This window comes from Phalacrocorax carbo, chromosome 5 (genome assembly GCF_963921805.1).
Source record: "Phalacrocorax carbo chromosome 5, bPhaCar2.1, whole genome shotgun sequence".
Lineage (NCBI taxonomy): Eukaryota > Metazoa > Chordata > Aves > Suliformes > Phalacrocoracidae > Phalacrocorax > Phalacrocorax carbo.
The window spans coordinates 31,340,926-31,355,307 of NC_087517.1; the positions used below are offsets into that span (position 1 = coordinate 31,340,926).

A 14,382-nucleotide genomic window follows, 5' to 3' on the forward strand; every position below is an offset into this window, starting at 1 on the left:
GGGGGGTGCTGAGCTCCCAGGAGTGGGGCGGCCACCTGGATTGCTTTATGCTGGAAGTGAAGAGATGACAGTCCTTGGAGAGATGGACACCCACCTATGACTGGGGTTATTTGGAGCACGTGGTACGGATTGAAGTGTCACACTGAGTTACCACACAAGCCACGGCCTCTTCACTTCAGAGGCTTTTTACAGTTTAATTTGCAAACAGAACTGCCATAAATGTCATTCACCATATCGTGTCTACTCAAATATAGATAGAAAACCCCCAAGGGGCAAAATGGATTTAATTGTGGAAGGCCTTAAATTACATTATTACAGTAGAAAATACAGGAGGTAGAATATAACTCAAAGGACAAATGCAGGTTAGAGTCAAATCTAGAATAGCTCCTGTAAGCTACTTAAAACATGGTTTTAAAAACTAAACCCAGTATTTCAATAACTATAGAAAACAGTTAAAATAAATTGCCATGAGAGCCCTTATATCATGCTTGATACAGGGAGGTAGGATGTAAGAATCAGAAGGACACATGAGACATGACACTTATCTACAGCTCCTGTTTGCTTTACTGAGGACAGAGTTTCACAGGTCAGTCACCCTCTTCAGCTTCAGACTCCGACTCTGGAACAGAGAGACCTCGTCAACAGGCTGCCAGCAGCTCACACCCTCCCAGCCCCTGAGTTCAGCCACTGCCCTGCGTCCCACTTAAGAGCGGCTATTGGAGCCACGTGTATTTCACTGGCAAGCTTTTCTAGCCAGTACCAGGGGGACACAGCTAGTCTCAGAGGGACAAGTAACACCCCCCCAGCCCCAAAACAAAGCATATTGCTCTAAAGTTCCCAAAATGAACATGTTCAACTTGTGAGCTGAGCTGCTGGTTACCTTCCTCAGCATTCTTGAGCCATTCAACAAACTTTTTCATCTGCTCCAGAAAAACACTCTTTCCTTTTGCAAGGTGCGCGTCTTTATACCACTTCAGGATGGGTTCTTCGCTCAGAACTTCAGCTGTAAGATGTGCAAGAGCAGCATTAACACAGGAAGCCACTGAAAAGCAGCCACTGAGAACCCCTGACTGGCAGCCTTTGCTTCCTCCCCTAGGAGTACCATACCTACTCCTTCCTAGGGGATGGCTGGACATCACCTGCACCAGGAGTGCCTCCTGTTTTAAAATTCTGAGAACCATGTGTTTCGGTTTGGCTGCCAGGAGGGTGTCCTGAGCCCTGTAACCAGGAGCTGCACTTTCGCCCCCACTAAGACTTGCCTTGAGTATTTCATAGCTATCTGAGATAGCACGCTGTAAGGAAAGCTTCAGTCAGCTGCTAAGAAAAATGCAAAGTCTTAAATGCTTCCTGTGGTGTATCAGGCTTAACTATTTTAAGTTTTACAAGTACAATATAATCTTCAGTTTTAAAAGTTTCCATATGTTCCTGTGGTGTTTCCACAGGCGCACAGCATGGTTTTCAGTTAACACCTTTTAACAGCGAGCCTACAGCACCCCAGAACACCTTGGTGGTCTCAATCTCCAGCTGTTCAGACTCAAGAGTTCATACAGAAAACTGAGAACACACCATCATTTATCTTTCCCTAACTTAAAAGGGCCAAAGAGCCTTAAAATCTAAATTTAGCTTTAATCTACCACAACTTTTAAAATCTAGTAGACAAGCGGCATCCTTGTCTGGAGTACTGCCCCATATGCCGATGACAGCAGCATCCACTTTGCATTTTACTGCTCTATCTTTGCAAACAGAAGGTAGAAAATTCTTCAGCTCATTAAGTATAATGTCTCAGCACTGATCTTCCCTAAACGGCTTATCAGGACTGAAGCATTCTGCAAACACTGGTTTCAAAAAAGCCAACTAACCAAAAACCAACCCCCCAGAACTACAGCCCCACAGAAGTTACCTTTGTAGAAGAGCACCACTATTTTCTGGAAGGCCTTCATGAAGTGAATGTTGTCATAACAATACTCCTGAATCTTCAACAGAAGAGTCAGCTCTGACTGACCTTGGGTAGTAAAGGCAGCAAGTAGAGGGCTGTATTGCTGTAACAGGAACGACAAATTGTCACAAGTGGAACGCTTCACATTTATCTCATGACTAGACTGTTTTCGTGCAGTTTCCATCAGCCACTGCTTAGAAATGTGCAACCCCCGCCCCACCCGAGTGGGGCTGCAGAAGTCATACTGCTTTTGCCTCAGAAACTTGGGACTATGATACCACAGCTACCAGGGGAAGAATTCCCCGTCTAATGCTGTCTCTGCATTAGAGGGGTTGTAGGTTTTACCTCATTTTGAAGGGAGCTGGAGACAGAGGGAAGCCCAAGCTCTACCCAACGGGTGCAAAAGGCCATACTTCAGTCACAATACCTTCAAGTGCTTAATGGCTTGCTCTGCTACCAGCTCCTCTTTTTTATTCCATTCCACCGTGCTCATTACACTTGACCAGATTATGGCTACCACAGTCTGTTCCGAGATGTTGTTTTTCTTCATCTCCTCCTTCACGTACAAGATTATCTGCCAGTTAGAATAAAAGAGTCAGCACACAGGCCACATGACACTAAGGGCAACCTAGAAGCTTTTAGAACCACAAACAACCCCCTTGATCATACAGGATTCAGGACATTAAGGAAAGGCTACAAAGCTAATACCAAAACACTCTGGTCCCAATTTTAATTCTTAGTAAGAGCTAGGTGCTTAAACTCAGTATTTAATTAGGCATATATCTTCAGATTAGTATTATTAGATGCTATTGTATTTCAGATTTGAGCTAAGTTCCTACAGAAAAAAAATTTAAAAAGCACCTACACCTTGCCTGCAGACAAATACTCACATCCTTGAACGGATCTCCCCGTGACATCTGCTCCTGAAGTTCCTTCTGCAGCTCCTTCCGAGCTCCTATGGTTTGCTGGTTCCGAACATACTCGGAAAGTTCTTTTAGTCCTGCTTCAGTGAAGTACTTGGAAAAGTGTTCAACACTTTGTTTGTTGGCTGGGAAGAGTTCCTGAAAACAAAGTTTACAACAGCTTTCACAAAAGAAACGCATGTTGAATACTTTGCTAGTAAATGCTATTTCCTAAACTGGCTGAAGTAGTAAATCAATAATTTCAGTGGTACTCACCATCAGCCTGTTATCCATGTTTACTTTACGAAGACTGACAGCCACTGCATTAATATCTTTCTCATTGATCCATGATTTGAACAGCTTGACTGCAAAAGCTGCAGAAACACCTGTGCAACAGGAAGAGTAATATTATTACTGAAATTCAAAACAAAGGGAATCCTGAGGCCTGAGAGAACACGGCACCTTGTTTGTAAGACCCCTGCTCAAAGCAGCAGCAGCTGTACTCAGAGGCAGCCCTAGCAGAGTCTGCAGTACCTCTGCCTGAGGATACAGCAACCTCTGGCATGTTGGACTTTTCTCACCACTCAGCATCATGAAGGCTTCCCTGTACTAAATTCAATCCTCCCTGCTGCAACGTAGGAAGCAGCCTAAAGGCACGACACACCTTGTGCATCCCAAAAGGTCCCTCTCCAAAATACAGTACTGCCTTGCTGGGCAAGGCTAGTGACAGCAGCCCCCAGTGTCTTGCAATGGGGCCATACACACAAGCTTTCTGAAGAGACTAGCTTTCTAAAGTCTTAGCAAGACCTTCCAGGTTGCGAGGCAGCATGTTTACCTTTGCTAATCCTATAGTACATCTGTCACCAGATGAAACTAGGGAGCTCCAAGGGTGTACTCTCACCACAATTTCCACCCTCTTGTCATGGTTCTGTCCCCCACCATCCCTCCCTAAAAGAGGAGTTGGGCAACACTTACCTTCTTTAACCAAGTTCTCATTGTAAAGACTGTTGAGAATCGATGCATTAAGCGTCCCGTTGGCCAGCAGAATACCCGTCAACATGGCCAATTTATTCCTCTCAGACTCCGAGAACCCTTTCAGGAACAGCAACAACTGCAGGAGGAAGTAAAAGCAGTTGCCATAAAACTACCATCTCTCACTAAAGTTTGGCTACTGCCTCCATGTTAGGCACTTTCGTTTCAATCAAGCTATTCAACTAGCAGAAGCACTAGTTCACTGGTAGTCTTCTCCCCTAGTCATACAAACTATCTGTTCTTCTATCAATAAATTACATGTTTTATTTTAATAATCCATTGTAAGATAGAACTCTTCTGTGTAGAGTGATTAACTAGAATAATTTAAATATTATAAAGAATTAAATTATATAGTTATATAATATACACAGTACATTATAAAACTTACTATTTTAATATTATTGTTTTAGATACATATTTTAAAGACAGAGAGAACATATATTTTATATATAAAATATATCATATATACTTAAAACCAATATAGAGTTTATATATATTAATATACATAAAAATATAAAGTTTAGATATTACAAAGAATAAACATTTGTCTGCTTCTAAGAATCTACTCCATACCTTTTTGACTTCATCTTCAAAGCCTTTTTCCAGGTACTTGTAGCGCCTGATTAGCTTGTTAAAAACCTAAAAAGATAAAGTGTATTATTTTTTGCTCTGAACAATCATTTAAGTAGAATTTAAAAAAATCAAGTTCAATTAGGTAGGTCTCTACTCTTTAGAGCACCTTTACCTTAGGACAGCACTACTCTTCCTCTTCTAGTAAGCATCTTAAAGCCATGCATGATTTTTACCTAAACTTTCAACTACACAAACATTTCATTTTTGACCACTAAACAGTAAGTTAAATCGTACTTATTTCAGAACTAACCTGAGCAAATGCTTGCATGGTTTCTAGGTCCTCCTGTGCTGCAAATACACAGACGTTTGTGCGTGTCATGTCATCTGCCAGGGTACCACCTGGGGCTAAAGAAGGGTTTCAGCATTAGTGGTGTTACTCCCCTGTGAGAGTACCGAGTAGGCTCCACAGTAAGAATTCCAATACCCATAACATTCAATGCTTTGACCTTTCACGATGAACCAAACGACCGGATCACTGAAGACACCCCTACATTTCCATCTGCTCCACTGCTGTAGGGGAACTTTAAAATCAGTAGCTTAGAAATTAACATTTAAATATTCTGACCCCCTACTGCTTACCTGGATTGGCAACACACCCTGTTTACACATGGCTAAGTTAACATGACCATATGAGCTCCTCTTCCCTTAAAGGAAGCCACTAAAGATGCTTAATCCTATCAAGTGTCTTTTTCATGTCTGCTGCAACAGTGCTGCTTTGTAAGTAAACGCTTCTTAACAGAGCAAGTCACAACCAGAGATGAAACATGTGGAGATGCATGTTCAAGATTCAGTGCCCCAGAGATCAGCCTGAATCTTCAGTCTTGAAAGGCACTTCAGCTTTTTAGCTGCTAATTAGGAGATGCTTCTTCATAGGTCCTCTTCAGTTTAATACAGGAATTTGACTGGTAGCCAGGCTGCTTCACTAACTAGGGTGAATTCGAGTCACCAGCTTCAGTGCCAGAATACCTCATCACCAATTTCTATGCCGTCCTACATATAAGGGAGATCCTTTTCTTATGTATTAGTCAGAAACATGACTTAAACGAGATAAGCGTTAGTGGTAAGAATATTAAAAGGTGGTAAGGCAACAGGATGCCAGTATTTATTTTGGCCTGAATAAAGATCAAAGCCAGTCTACTTAGCTACTTATTACAGAGAGTGTAGAGGAAAGGACCCCTATATCGCCATCAATGCAGCAATGCATTTTCCCCCCTCCCCCTCAGCTTCATTCCCAGAAGGAACACTTCCTAACACAGTGTGCACTGGTTAAGACTCTTGAACGTGAGCTTATAGAATGCAACAATTTGTACATTCACAATTTCAAGCAGCAATGCTCCATGTGGCAGACACGTTTACTTACTCATGCTATCAGCTCTTGTAACATCAGCAAAAGAGCCTTTTGCCAAAAGGACCATCACAATAACGTCACTCTACCTAACACTGTTCCAAAACACAGCTTTGAGATAAGCAAGCACACTTAATAAGGCTAAGCCACTTTGAAAGCCTTGCTTTTCAGCGTTTGTTTGAGCAAGTCATCTGACATTTCTACAGTGTAAGTGTGAAGACCACCTGAACATTTAACAAATGCATCCTCCCAAGCCAGCCACCCCCACTGCTGAACTGCCATCCACAGCCCGACTGTGGCCCAGAACCAGGTATTGCCTCTCCTCCCCCTATGCATTTAGGTAATTTGAATTCTTTCTGTTACATTACAGAAAGTCGTCTGCAACTGCCAAATTGCTCCCCCCCGGCTATTGCCTAACAAATGCTAAAACCTGAGACAGACCTTTTCCAGCCTGGGCAGACAACACAAAGGGCTGTCTTCACAGTCTCCATTTTAAATGGGTCCGTGCCACCTGAACCCCTTCTCACAAACAGTATTTGGTCAAGTGGGAAATGTAAAGTCTAGATTTAGAATTAACTTCTTTTTTTTCATCCTTTTCAACCTCATTTAGCTTCATCTACTCCTTACCTGGTCAGCGAGCATCTGTTCTGCTCTTTGCTCTTTACACACAGCATGCACATGAGTTTAAATGATCTTTCGTCATTGCACTTCACTTCCTCAGTTCCTTGTGTTTTCTGCTGACTTGACCACCTTCTCTTATTTCTCACTCCCTGACACCTGCTAGAGCCCACAACCAAACAATTTGTGATAGCATTTCCAAGACTAGGCACATCAGAATCTTCTGTAAACAATATTACTTTCCGAAATAGCAGGGTGGGGTGCACAAAGCTCAGGGTCACATCAGAATCTTTTAGGGCAACTCTGGTAGCTTTGTGACCACAGACCACACACCTGAAACAAGCCTTCATCCATTTCACAACAGCAGAAGGGAACTTGACTACAGAGTCAAGATCCACTCCTGGTTTATGAAAAAAAAATTTAATCCAACGTACTTTTCTTTAAGCCAAGTTTGTACAGTCTATGCTTTGAAGAACGCAAACTGACTCAAGCAAAAGTGTGGAAGGGTATACAGAGTGTTTCTACAGTAACCTGATTGCTCAGTTAGTCACTAAGATCGTTTACCACTGATAACTTAAACCGTGCTCTACACAATCAATGGGCTCTGTAGCAGTTTTTACACTGAAAGAAAATTGAGCTTTTGTAGAGTGAAGTGAACAAAGGCTGACAGCAGCCCCATCAAAGGGACTTACCCAGCATGCCACCAGCCACCAGGATGTCAAAAAGTGTTTCTGCATAGCGGCGATAATCAAGTTTTGCACCAGAAGCATCAAGAAACTTTGCTACTGCCTCCAAGTCAGTGCCAGTTTCGGTTAAACCTTGAATAATACAGTCCTGGAACTGAGTAGGGTCAAACCTCTCTTTTTCATCTGTAAAGATAAAGTGTTGAAATGAAGTTGTCACACCCAGCTGTTTGGTTTTTACAGTTTGTCACGTGAGTCTTATTAAAACAAACAAAACAAAAGAAAACTTGCACTGGCAAGCCTGAAGTTAAACAGAACTGAGATCATTCTAGTCTTCCAAGACAACTGGTATTAACTAGCACAACTAATGACTTAACAGTGTAGCCTAAAATGAATTTCAATGGCCAATATAGCAGTAAGGAGTTTTACTGCTTTCACTCTCTTATTCAGCCAAGGCTGGGGGAAAGGCTATCAAAAGCTAAAACATTCCTTAGTTACCTCTTATTGAATTCTTACCAAACTTTCACTGACAATAGTTGGTTGTGGCGATCATTAGTTGGCTCTAATGAAGCTTATCCGACTTCTCAGTTTGATTCTTATATGCCTGTTCACATGTTAGATCACTCTCTCCAAAGAGAGAGGCTTAGCTACATGCTGGAAGGCAATTCTTAACATGTGCCCCTACAATTTTGCACATTTGACTCCGTTACTCATGTTCTGTTTCAGCCCTCCGGGACTCTTGACGTTTTGGATGAAATGTTGACTGAAAAGCTGCATACCGTTATCATGTTAGAGCCAACTGAGTGTACTTGCTTTTTGGCTATGAAGACCATCCCCTCCTCTTAACATGAAGTTAAACAACTCTGAAGCAATCGCTTTTCCTCAAAATGTAGAAATCAGAGCTATCTTAAATAAAGATGATCTAATTAGCATCCTTTGTTGTTGTTAGAGCAGAACACATGCTTCTTCACGTTTGAGATACATCAGTTGATCATAGGCTTGTTTTCACTATGGGTAGGGAGCAGTTAATATGAAACAAATCCACCCATGTAACTAACAGAAAGCCTTAAATGGAAGAGGTCTTCAGCTTCACCATCTCAGTTTGTCCTTAGGTTATGCAAACCATGAGAGGAAAAACCTTCTAAAGAAGCAGAACTCAGCTGCAAATCTTAGTCTGAGTGCTGTAACGGCTTAGCCAGTTTTGTTGGCAACCTTTCCGTAACAGGCATACTAGTGTCCTTACATTCAATAAAAGTACTGAATGTATTGAACTGTTACACATTGGTAACGGGTGGAAATCTGGAAATACTGGATCCATTATTTTTCAGGACAGATCCATGAAGCTCATTATTACCAGAGTTGCTTGGAAGCCAAACTATGGTTAAATGGTTAAAGAGGCTAAACCCCAGAATGCTAGCATTTCATCTGTCAGACAGACTAAATCCAGCTCTCTCAGTTCAATGATTTCTCAAGGTACTTTAACATTAAAATAGGTTCTGTAAGTGAACATGTACTTCTGTACAACTTAGTCACTATTTCAGTGTGTACAGCATCCTTAGTGTCCTCAGTTTGAGCTGGAACACTGCTAATATATTAATAAGAGTATTAAACAGAAACTCAAAGAGCTGTCCCCTACTTCCTCTTTAAGAAAACACCACTAAAGTACTAAATTACTCATCACACCTCAGTCATCAACTCTGTGCACATCCCACACTTTGGGGGTTTTTTGTGTTTGTTTGGGGTGGTGGTGTGGGTTTTGGTTTTTTTATTGTTTGCTTTTAAATTTAAATCAGGTATTCTTATAGCATTAAGGGGACAATGCAACTTTTATCCAGCGGCTAACACTGAAACTCCTACTAGCCTAGATGCTCCTTAGATGTACATATTAAGCTGCAACAAGCCTGTGCTGGAGTTCCCCTGTAAGTCAGGGGTACGAGATACTTCTGCTTTCAGGCTAAATGCACTCAGTACAGTTCCAGAATGACCATCTCTTAAGCCAAGGTTATTGTTGTAACTTCAGCTACAGTTCTTACTGCCAAATATGCTTGATTAGTGCAGAGAACATTCTAGCACCCAGGGTTTGCCTTAAGACTTTGTATTTAGCGTGGTCTCATTTCAAAGACTGATGAGAAGCGCATAAAGGCATTATTTCATTGACAGAAACTGACTTTACTGCGGGCCCTCTACAAAAGGCCACACGCAGAACACTGACAGCAGGCACTGGCAGGATGCACGCTGTAGCTAGCTTACCTCTTTTTCTAGTTTTAAAACGCTGGCCTGATAGCGTCGGCTTCTGCGGCTTTTGATTATTCATAAAAGACACCCTGCAAGGAAGCAGAAACCCGCCTCAGGAGGCTGCCAGGGGAGCCCGCCGGCCCCCAGGTCCTCGGCGGCCGCCCTGCGCGCCCCGCTGCCGGAGGGCGCCCCGCCACCTCCCGGCCCGCCCTGCGCTGAGCTGACCTGAGCTGCGGCGGCGCCACCACCTGACCTTCCCTTCCCGGCCTCCATTTTCCCCGCGGCACAGGCCGCTGGCGGGGAGGCGCCCGCCGGCCCCCGCCCCGGCTACCCGGCACGCACCGGGCCGCCCCAGGCGGGGGCGGCGGCGGGGCGTTGGCGGGACCTGCGCGAAGCCGGGGCCTGCGCCATGCCCGCTGCGGCGGCGCCCCTCACCCGCGGAAGCCGGCGGCTTTGTTACCGCCGCGCCCCAGTGCCCGTGCGGGGGAAGATGGCGAGCGAACCTCCCTTCCCCTCCCTCCCCGCCGCCTCCACCCGAGCGCGGCGCGGCCCTGAGCGCCTGGCCTCGCGGCAGCCGGCCCCACCCGGTGGTGGCCGCCCCCCACCCCGGCACATCTCCTCACCGACTTTAAGGCAGAGAGAAAACGCCCGAGCGGCCCGGAGCGGAGACGGGCGCGAGCAGCAGCGGCGAGGGGTGGCTGTACTGAGAGCTCGCTGAGCGGAACCAACGCGAGAGGAAGAGGGGCGGGCCGCACTCACGCCCCGCCCGGGACGGACCATCCCGCTCTGCCAGAGAAGACGGGGGGACGAGGGCCAGGGCAGGGGGCCGGGCTCTTCCGGCCACCGGCCCCCGCCTCCCCCGACCCCCCGCCGGGGGCGACCCCGGCTCGCCCCCGCCAGCAGTGGTGCCCGCCGGATCCTCCTCCCCAGCAGTGAGCGCGTCCGCCCCCCCCGTGATTTACCGTCACATGCAAGCGCCCGCCCGCTGCTTCCCCCCCCCCACCCCGCGCCTGTGGTCCCTGTCGCGGGGCTAGGCCGGGCGCGGCGCTGCCTGTCCCGTGGGGGCCGGGGCAGCCTTGCGCTGGTGCCCGCGGCAGCGCCCCAGGGGCGGCCGCCCGCCCGCAGGCCTGGTTGGCGGTCAGAGGGGAGCGGCCCACGGAGCAGAGCCAGGCAGCAAGTGCCGGCGGCGGGGCAGGGTCCTGCTTCGCCTCGGTGTGCGAGGGGGAGCGGTGGGTGGGCTGCTCACAGCGGAGGAAGGTCTGCAGGGGGCAGGGACCGCTCCCCTTCGGAAAGGCATTCTCAGGCTCTGAATATAATCGCTCACTGTGTTCAGCCAGATCCCCACGCAGTTCCCTCCCCGGGATCGGGCCCAGGCCTTCCTGGGAAGCCTCCCAACAGCAGATAAGTACAAACAAGAGAACAGAAGAGAGGCTGCTCTGGGAGAGGAAGGAATGACCGCAAAACTGACATAAAACGGACAGCTAGACAAACATCACTTGGGCAGCAGCTTGCCCAGCAGAGAGGGGAGCAGCTGGCAGCTCTCTGAGCAATGCACGCTCCCTGCATCTGCCATCAGAGATGAAGCAGCTTGATAATAAGTAGTCAAAGAGCTGTTTATTTGCCTGCAAAATGTGCAAAGGCTGATGCTTGCCAGCATTATGACAGCTGTGTGTCATAAATGTAACTGCAGTTAACATGCAGTCCATTTCCCAAGCTGCTCAAAAAATTATGTAACTTGCAATTTATGTAAACTGGGCCCCATCAACATCAAAGGGAGTTTTGCTATTGATTTAAATATTTTAAGATTTCACTCCTAATCTTAGAATTATTTGTTCAGGAGAAACATGCCCTTTAAAGGGGAAATACCAATCAATATATTCTATTCTTTCCCATTCATCGGATTGTTTACCAAGAGCTGAATAGCTTCCTGCCAGGGTAAATTGACTGTGTCTTGGAGGGGCTGATGTCTTAATTGATTCAGCTTAGAAAAATCAGGATCATAAAACAGCTTTAGACAGATCTTATGTCAAGCCATTTTTCTTGTTCATTTAAATATAGAGTAACTGGCAGAAAATCTGCTAGCCCAGACCCAGTTCGCACTTTCAAATGTATTAGACGTTCCAGTTTCAGATTTGACAAGCTGTTTCATACAATTCATTTGATGTCTGTATCAGAGGAATGAGAAACATTGATTACTACTGTGTTAAATTTATGCCCAGAATGTCTGTCCTTTATTAGCATCTTGATTAACATTCACGTTAGGTGCTGTTCAAATAGATACATATAAAAAGAGCACACTATTCCAAAAGGCACATTTGACTGTTCTTTCATTTGCGCATTCCTCCAAATAAACCTGGTTTGCAGTAACTATCAGAGCTTCTGTATGTTTACTAGATCTTTGTGGGTTTTTTATGAGGGGAAGTTATAAAAGCTTATGAACCTTTACAGTTTTAATCTCACCCCTTTATTAATGCCTTACCTGCTACACTACTAGGCCCTAGATTTGCTATTACAGTTGTAATAATTTCTTCTTTCCTCAGATCCTGATGATAACATGACTTTATGAACACTTCTTGTATTCTAGTCTATACAGACAGAATTATCAATTAAAAGCTACTCACATCTGACATAGAACAAGGTTCCTTAGCTCCAGAAGTGCAGGCCTTCTCTACTGCAGTTAAAACACAGGCTCTTTCACTAGCAATTGTAATAACAGGTCTCATCCTTTCTTCAGGCTGTAGAGCAGTCTGTTGATTAGCAGACAGCATAAACAAAACCAGTATGTTAGTGTAGGTCCTTTAACTATTGTCTAAAAAACATACGCTGCCAAACTCACACACCAGCACGTAACTGGAAATGTCTACCAGACTGAATATAACAACATGCAACATACTCTTATCTAGGTGCTGATACAGGAGAGGAGATGCAATTGCAACTCAGTTCTTTGCTCCCCAAAAAGGCTAGCTGCTAAACTAACCTAGAGATTGCAAGCTTCCCTCTAGACCTTACACAGCTGCCAAATTTCCTCCAGGTGTAAAGTATAATGTTCCTTTGAGTAAAGCTCTTGAAATGACCAGTTATCAGGTGTATCAACAGAGCGAGTCACTGTGTTTCGGGAGGGGAAGGTGGGGTCACCTGCACAACCATGACTTTTTAATTAAGGTCATCCCCAGCCCTATTTCTTTTTTTTTATCCCAGCAAACCACTTCCTTAGCTGTGAATCTTTTCTTTTTGTCTTGTCTGGCCTAGCAGAGAAGTTGTCACACCTCTCAGCTAAACTGTAGTTTTTCAGAAGAAAGCAATGAGAATTGTTGTCCTTTGGTGTTCTTATACAATGTTTTAAGTGGTTGCCTCAGCCACTCACAGCGGGGGGGGGGACACGCACCAATTCTGGTAATTTTTTTTCAGTAGACATTCTTTGAAAACCTTATCCCTGAATATACCTAAGTTTAGGAAAGCAAATAAGCATTCCTTATCTATCCATACAAGAGGTAGAAGAGCTTACATGTAAAGCCTGGAAAAGAAGAATCTTAGCTTTTATCTGCAAAATTCTTTCATCCAAGTAGAACTGGTTAGCATGTGTTTGATCCAGCTGTCTTATTCAACTTATTATCTTCAAGTAAGCCCATATCTCCAGTGAGGCTGCTTACCTGGACTACAGGCATTGCACAATCACCCGACCCGGCATGCATTTAGTTATGATGCCCTTACAGGTTAAAACTAGAGTAAAACTTGGAAGTAGTAAAATCAATATTTCGTTCATTCTGCAAGAGAGATATACACCGGGTATATTAAAAAGGGAAAGCTTTAAAAACAAAGGAAAAAGTAAGCCTATGCTTGGCCATGTATGGACACATGAATATGGAAATGAAACCAGCATCCTTTCTGGAGCTGGAGTGATTGTTCTTGCATCTGGAAGTATAATACGATTTATCTCGGTTGTACCAGATGACTCTTCCATGCTTATGAGAGCCTCAGCTGCAATAAATACAGTTTCTTCAGATGAATATGTTAGGGGCTGCATCAGCCCAATAGAGGTAAGGCTGATGCAGCTCCGTTCCCCAAGGTCCAACCAGTAGCAAGGCTAAGTGTGTACTCTTAACAAGCAAACATGCAAACGCATGTGTAAAACATAAACACAGCTGGCCACACAGATCAACCCAGGCAGGAATACTCCACACTCATGCAGACACGAACAGCATCAACGGCCTCATCCTTTTCCCATCTCTGATTAGCATGAAGGTCTCTTTGTGGGAAATGTATGTATACATACACACACACCAAGGATCCCTCCAGTAATTGGCCTTAGACACTCCCAGTCCCACTGGGACTGGGCACTATCCAGTCCCAGATCTCCCCCCCATGCTGTCACCTCTATGTAAGACCCCCAAGGCCCACAGCCCCACTCCAGCATGTCTGTTGCTATGAAATTCATTACTGCAGCAGATTAATGGGAAAGCACTGGGCTCGCGGAGTCACAAGTTTTGAACTTTAAGCACAAACACAGGTCATTCTTATTGACAGTAGAAGCCAGGTTTCATCTCACACCATTTTCATTGCTATTTTTATCTTGAAACAATATTGGTTATAGATCATAGTGTGACAAAATAGAAGGACAGAGCCTTACAAGTGTGCTTTTACTGAAGACATATTTAAGCAAATTCCAGTTAACAGCCCAATGAAATCCCCAAAATACCACATTCAAAAATACCCTAAGGGAGATCACACCCAGAGGGAGGATTTTCACCTTAATATTTGCAAATATTTGTTCATTCATTCTAAACTTAAAGCACTGATTGCTTTGGTACTCGTTCTAAAATGAGAGCATTTGTCTAAATCTCAATTAAATAAAAAGCCAAGAAGATAAATCACAGATTATGAAAATCGCATTTTAAGGAAAGGGACACAAAGACATGATAGTTCCAGCTGTCAGATCCTTGAAGTTTTTGATATTACAATATTGCAAAGCATATTGCCAGTTGAACTTTTCCCATTAGA

General features: G+C 44.5%; 1 protein-coding gene across 1 annotated transcript; it reads right to left on the reverse strand.

Moving 5' to 3' along the window:
• Positions 1-147: 147 nt before the first annotated feature.
• BZW1 (basic leucine zipper and W2 domains 1) lies at positions 148-10,164 on the reverse strand. Its single transcript, XM_064451903.1, has 12 exons — positions 10,008-10,164; positions 9,400-9,473; positions 7,159-7,335; positions 4,754-4,848; positions 4,444-4,509; positions 3,814-3,949; positions 3,115-3,224; positions 2,827-2,997; positions 2,364-2,510; positions 1,901-2,039; positions 881-1,003; positions 148-619 (listed from the first exon to the last, which is right to left on the reverse strand). Exons 2-12 carry the CDS (start codon positions 9,461-9,463, stop codon positions 588-590), a joined length of 1,260 nt encoding a protein of 419 aa, XP_064307973.1. The 5' UTR covers positions 9,464-9,473; positions 10,008-10,164; the 3' UTR covers positions 148-587.
• Between the last annotated feature and the right edge of the window lie 4,218 nt (positions 10,165-14,382).

Bases quoted from the DNA above. Each gene is read 5' to 3' on its own strand.
- BZW1 (XM_064451903.1), bottom strand. From the start codon at position 9,463: ATGAATAATCAAAAGCCGCAGAAGCCGACGCTATCAGGCCAGCGTTTT. The intron at 3,225-3,813 runs GTAAGTGTTGCC...CCTGTTGCACAG, and splicing joins TGAGAACTTGGTTAAAGAAG to GTGTTTCTGCAGCTTTTGCA. The intron at 1,004-1,900 runs GTAACTTCTGTG...CACATCTTACAG, and splicing joins AGTGGTGCTCTTCTACAAAG to CTGAAGTTCTGAGCGAAGAA.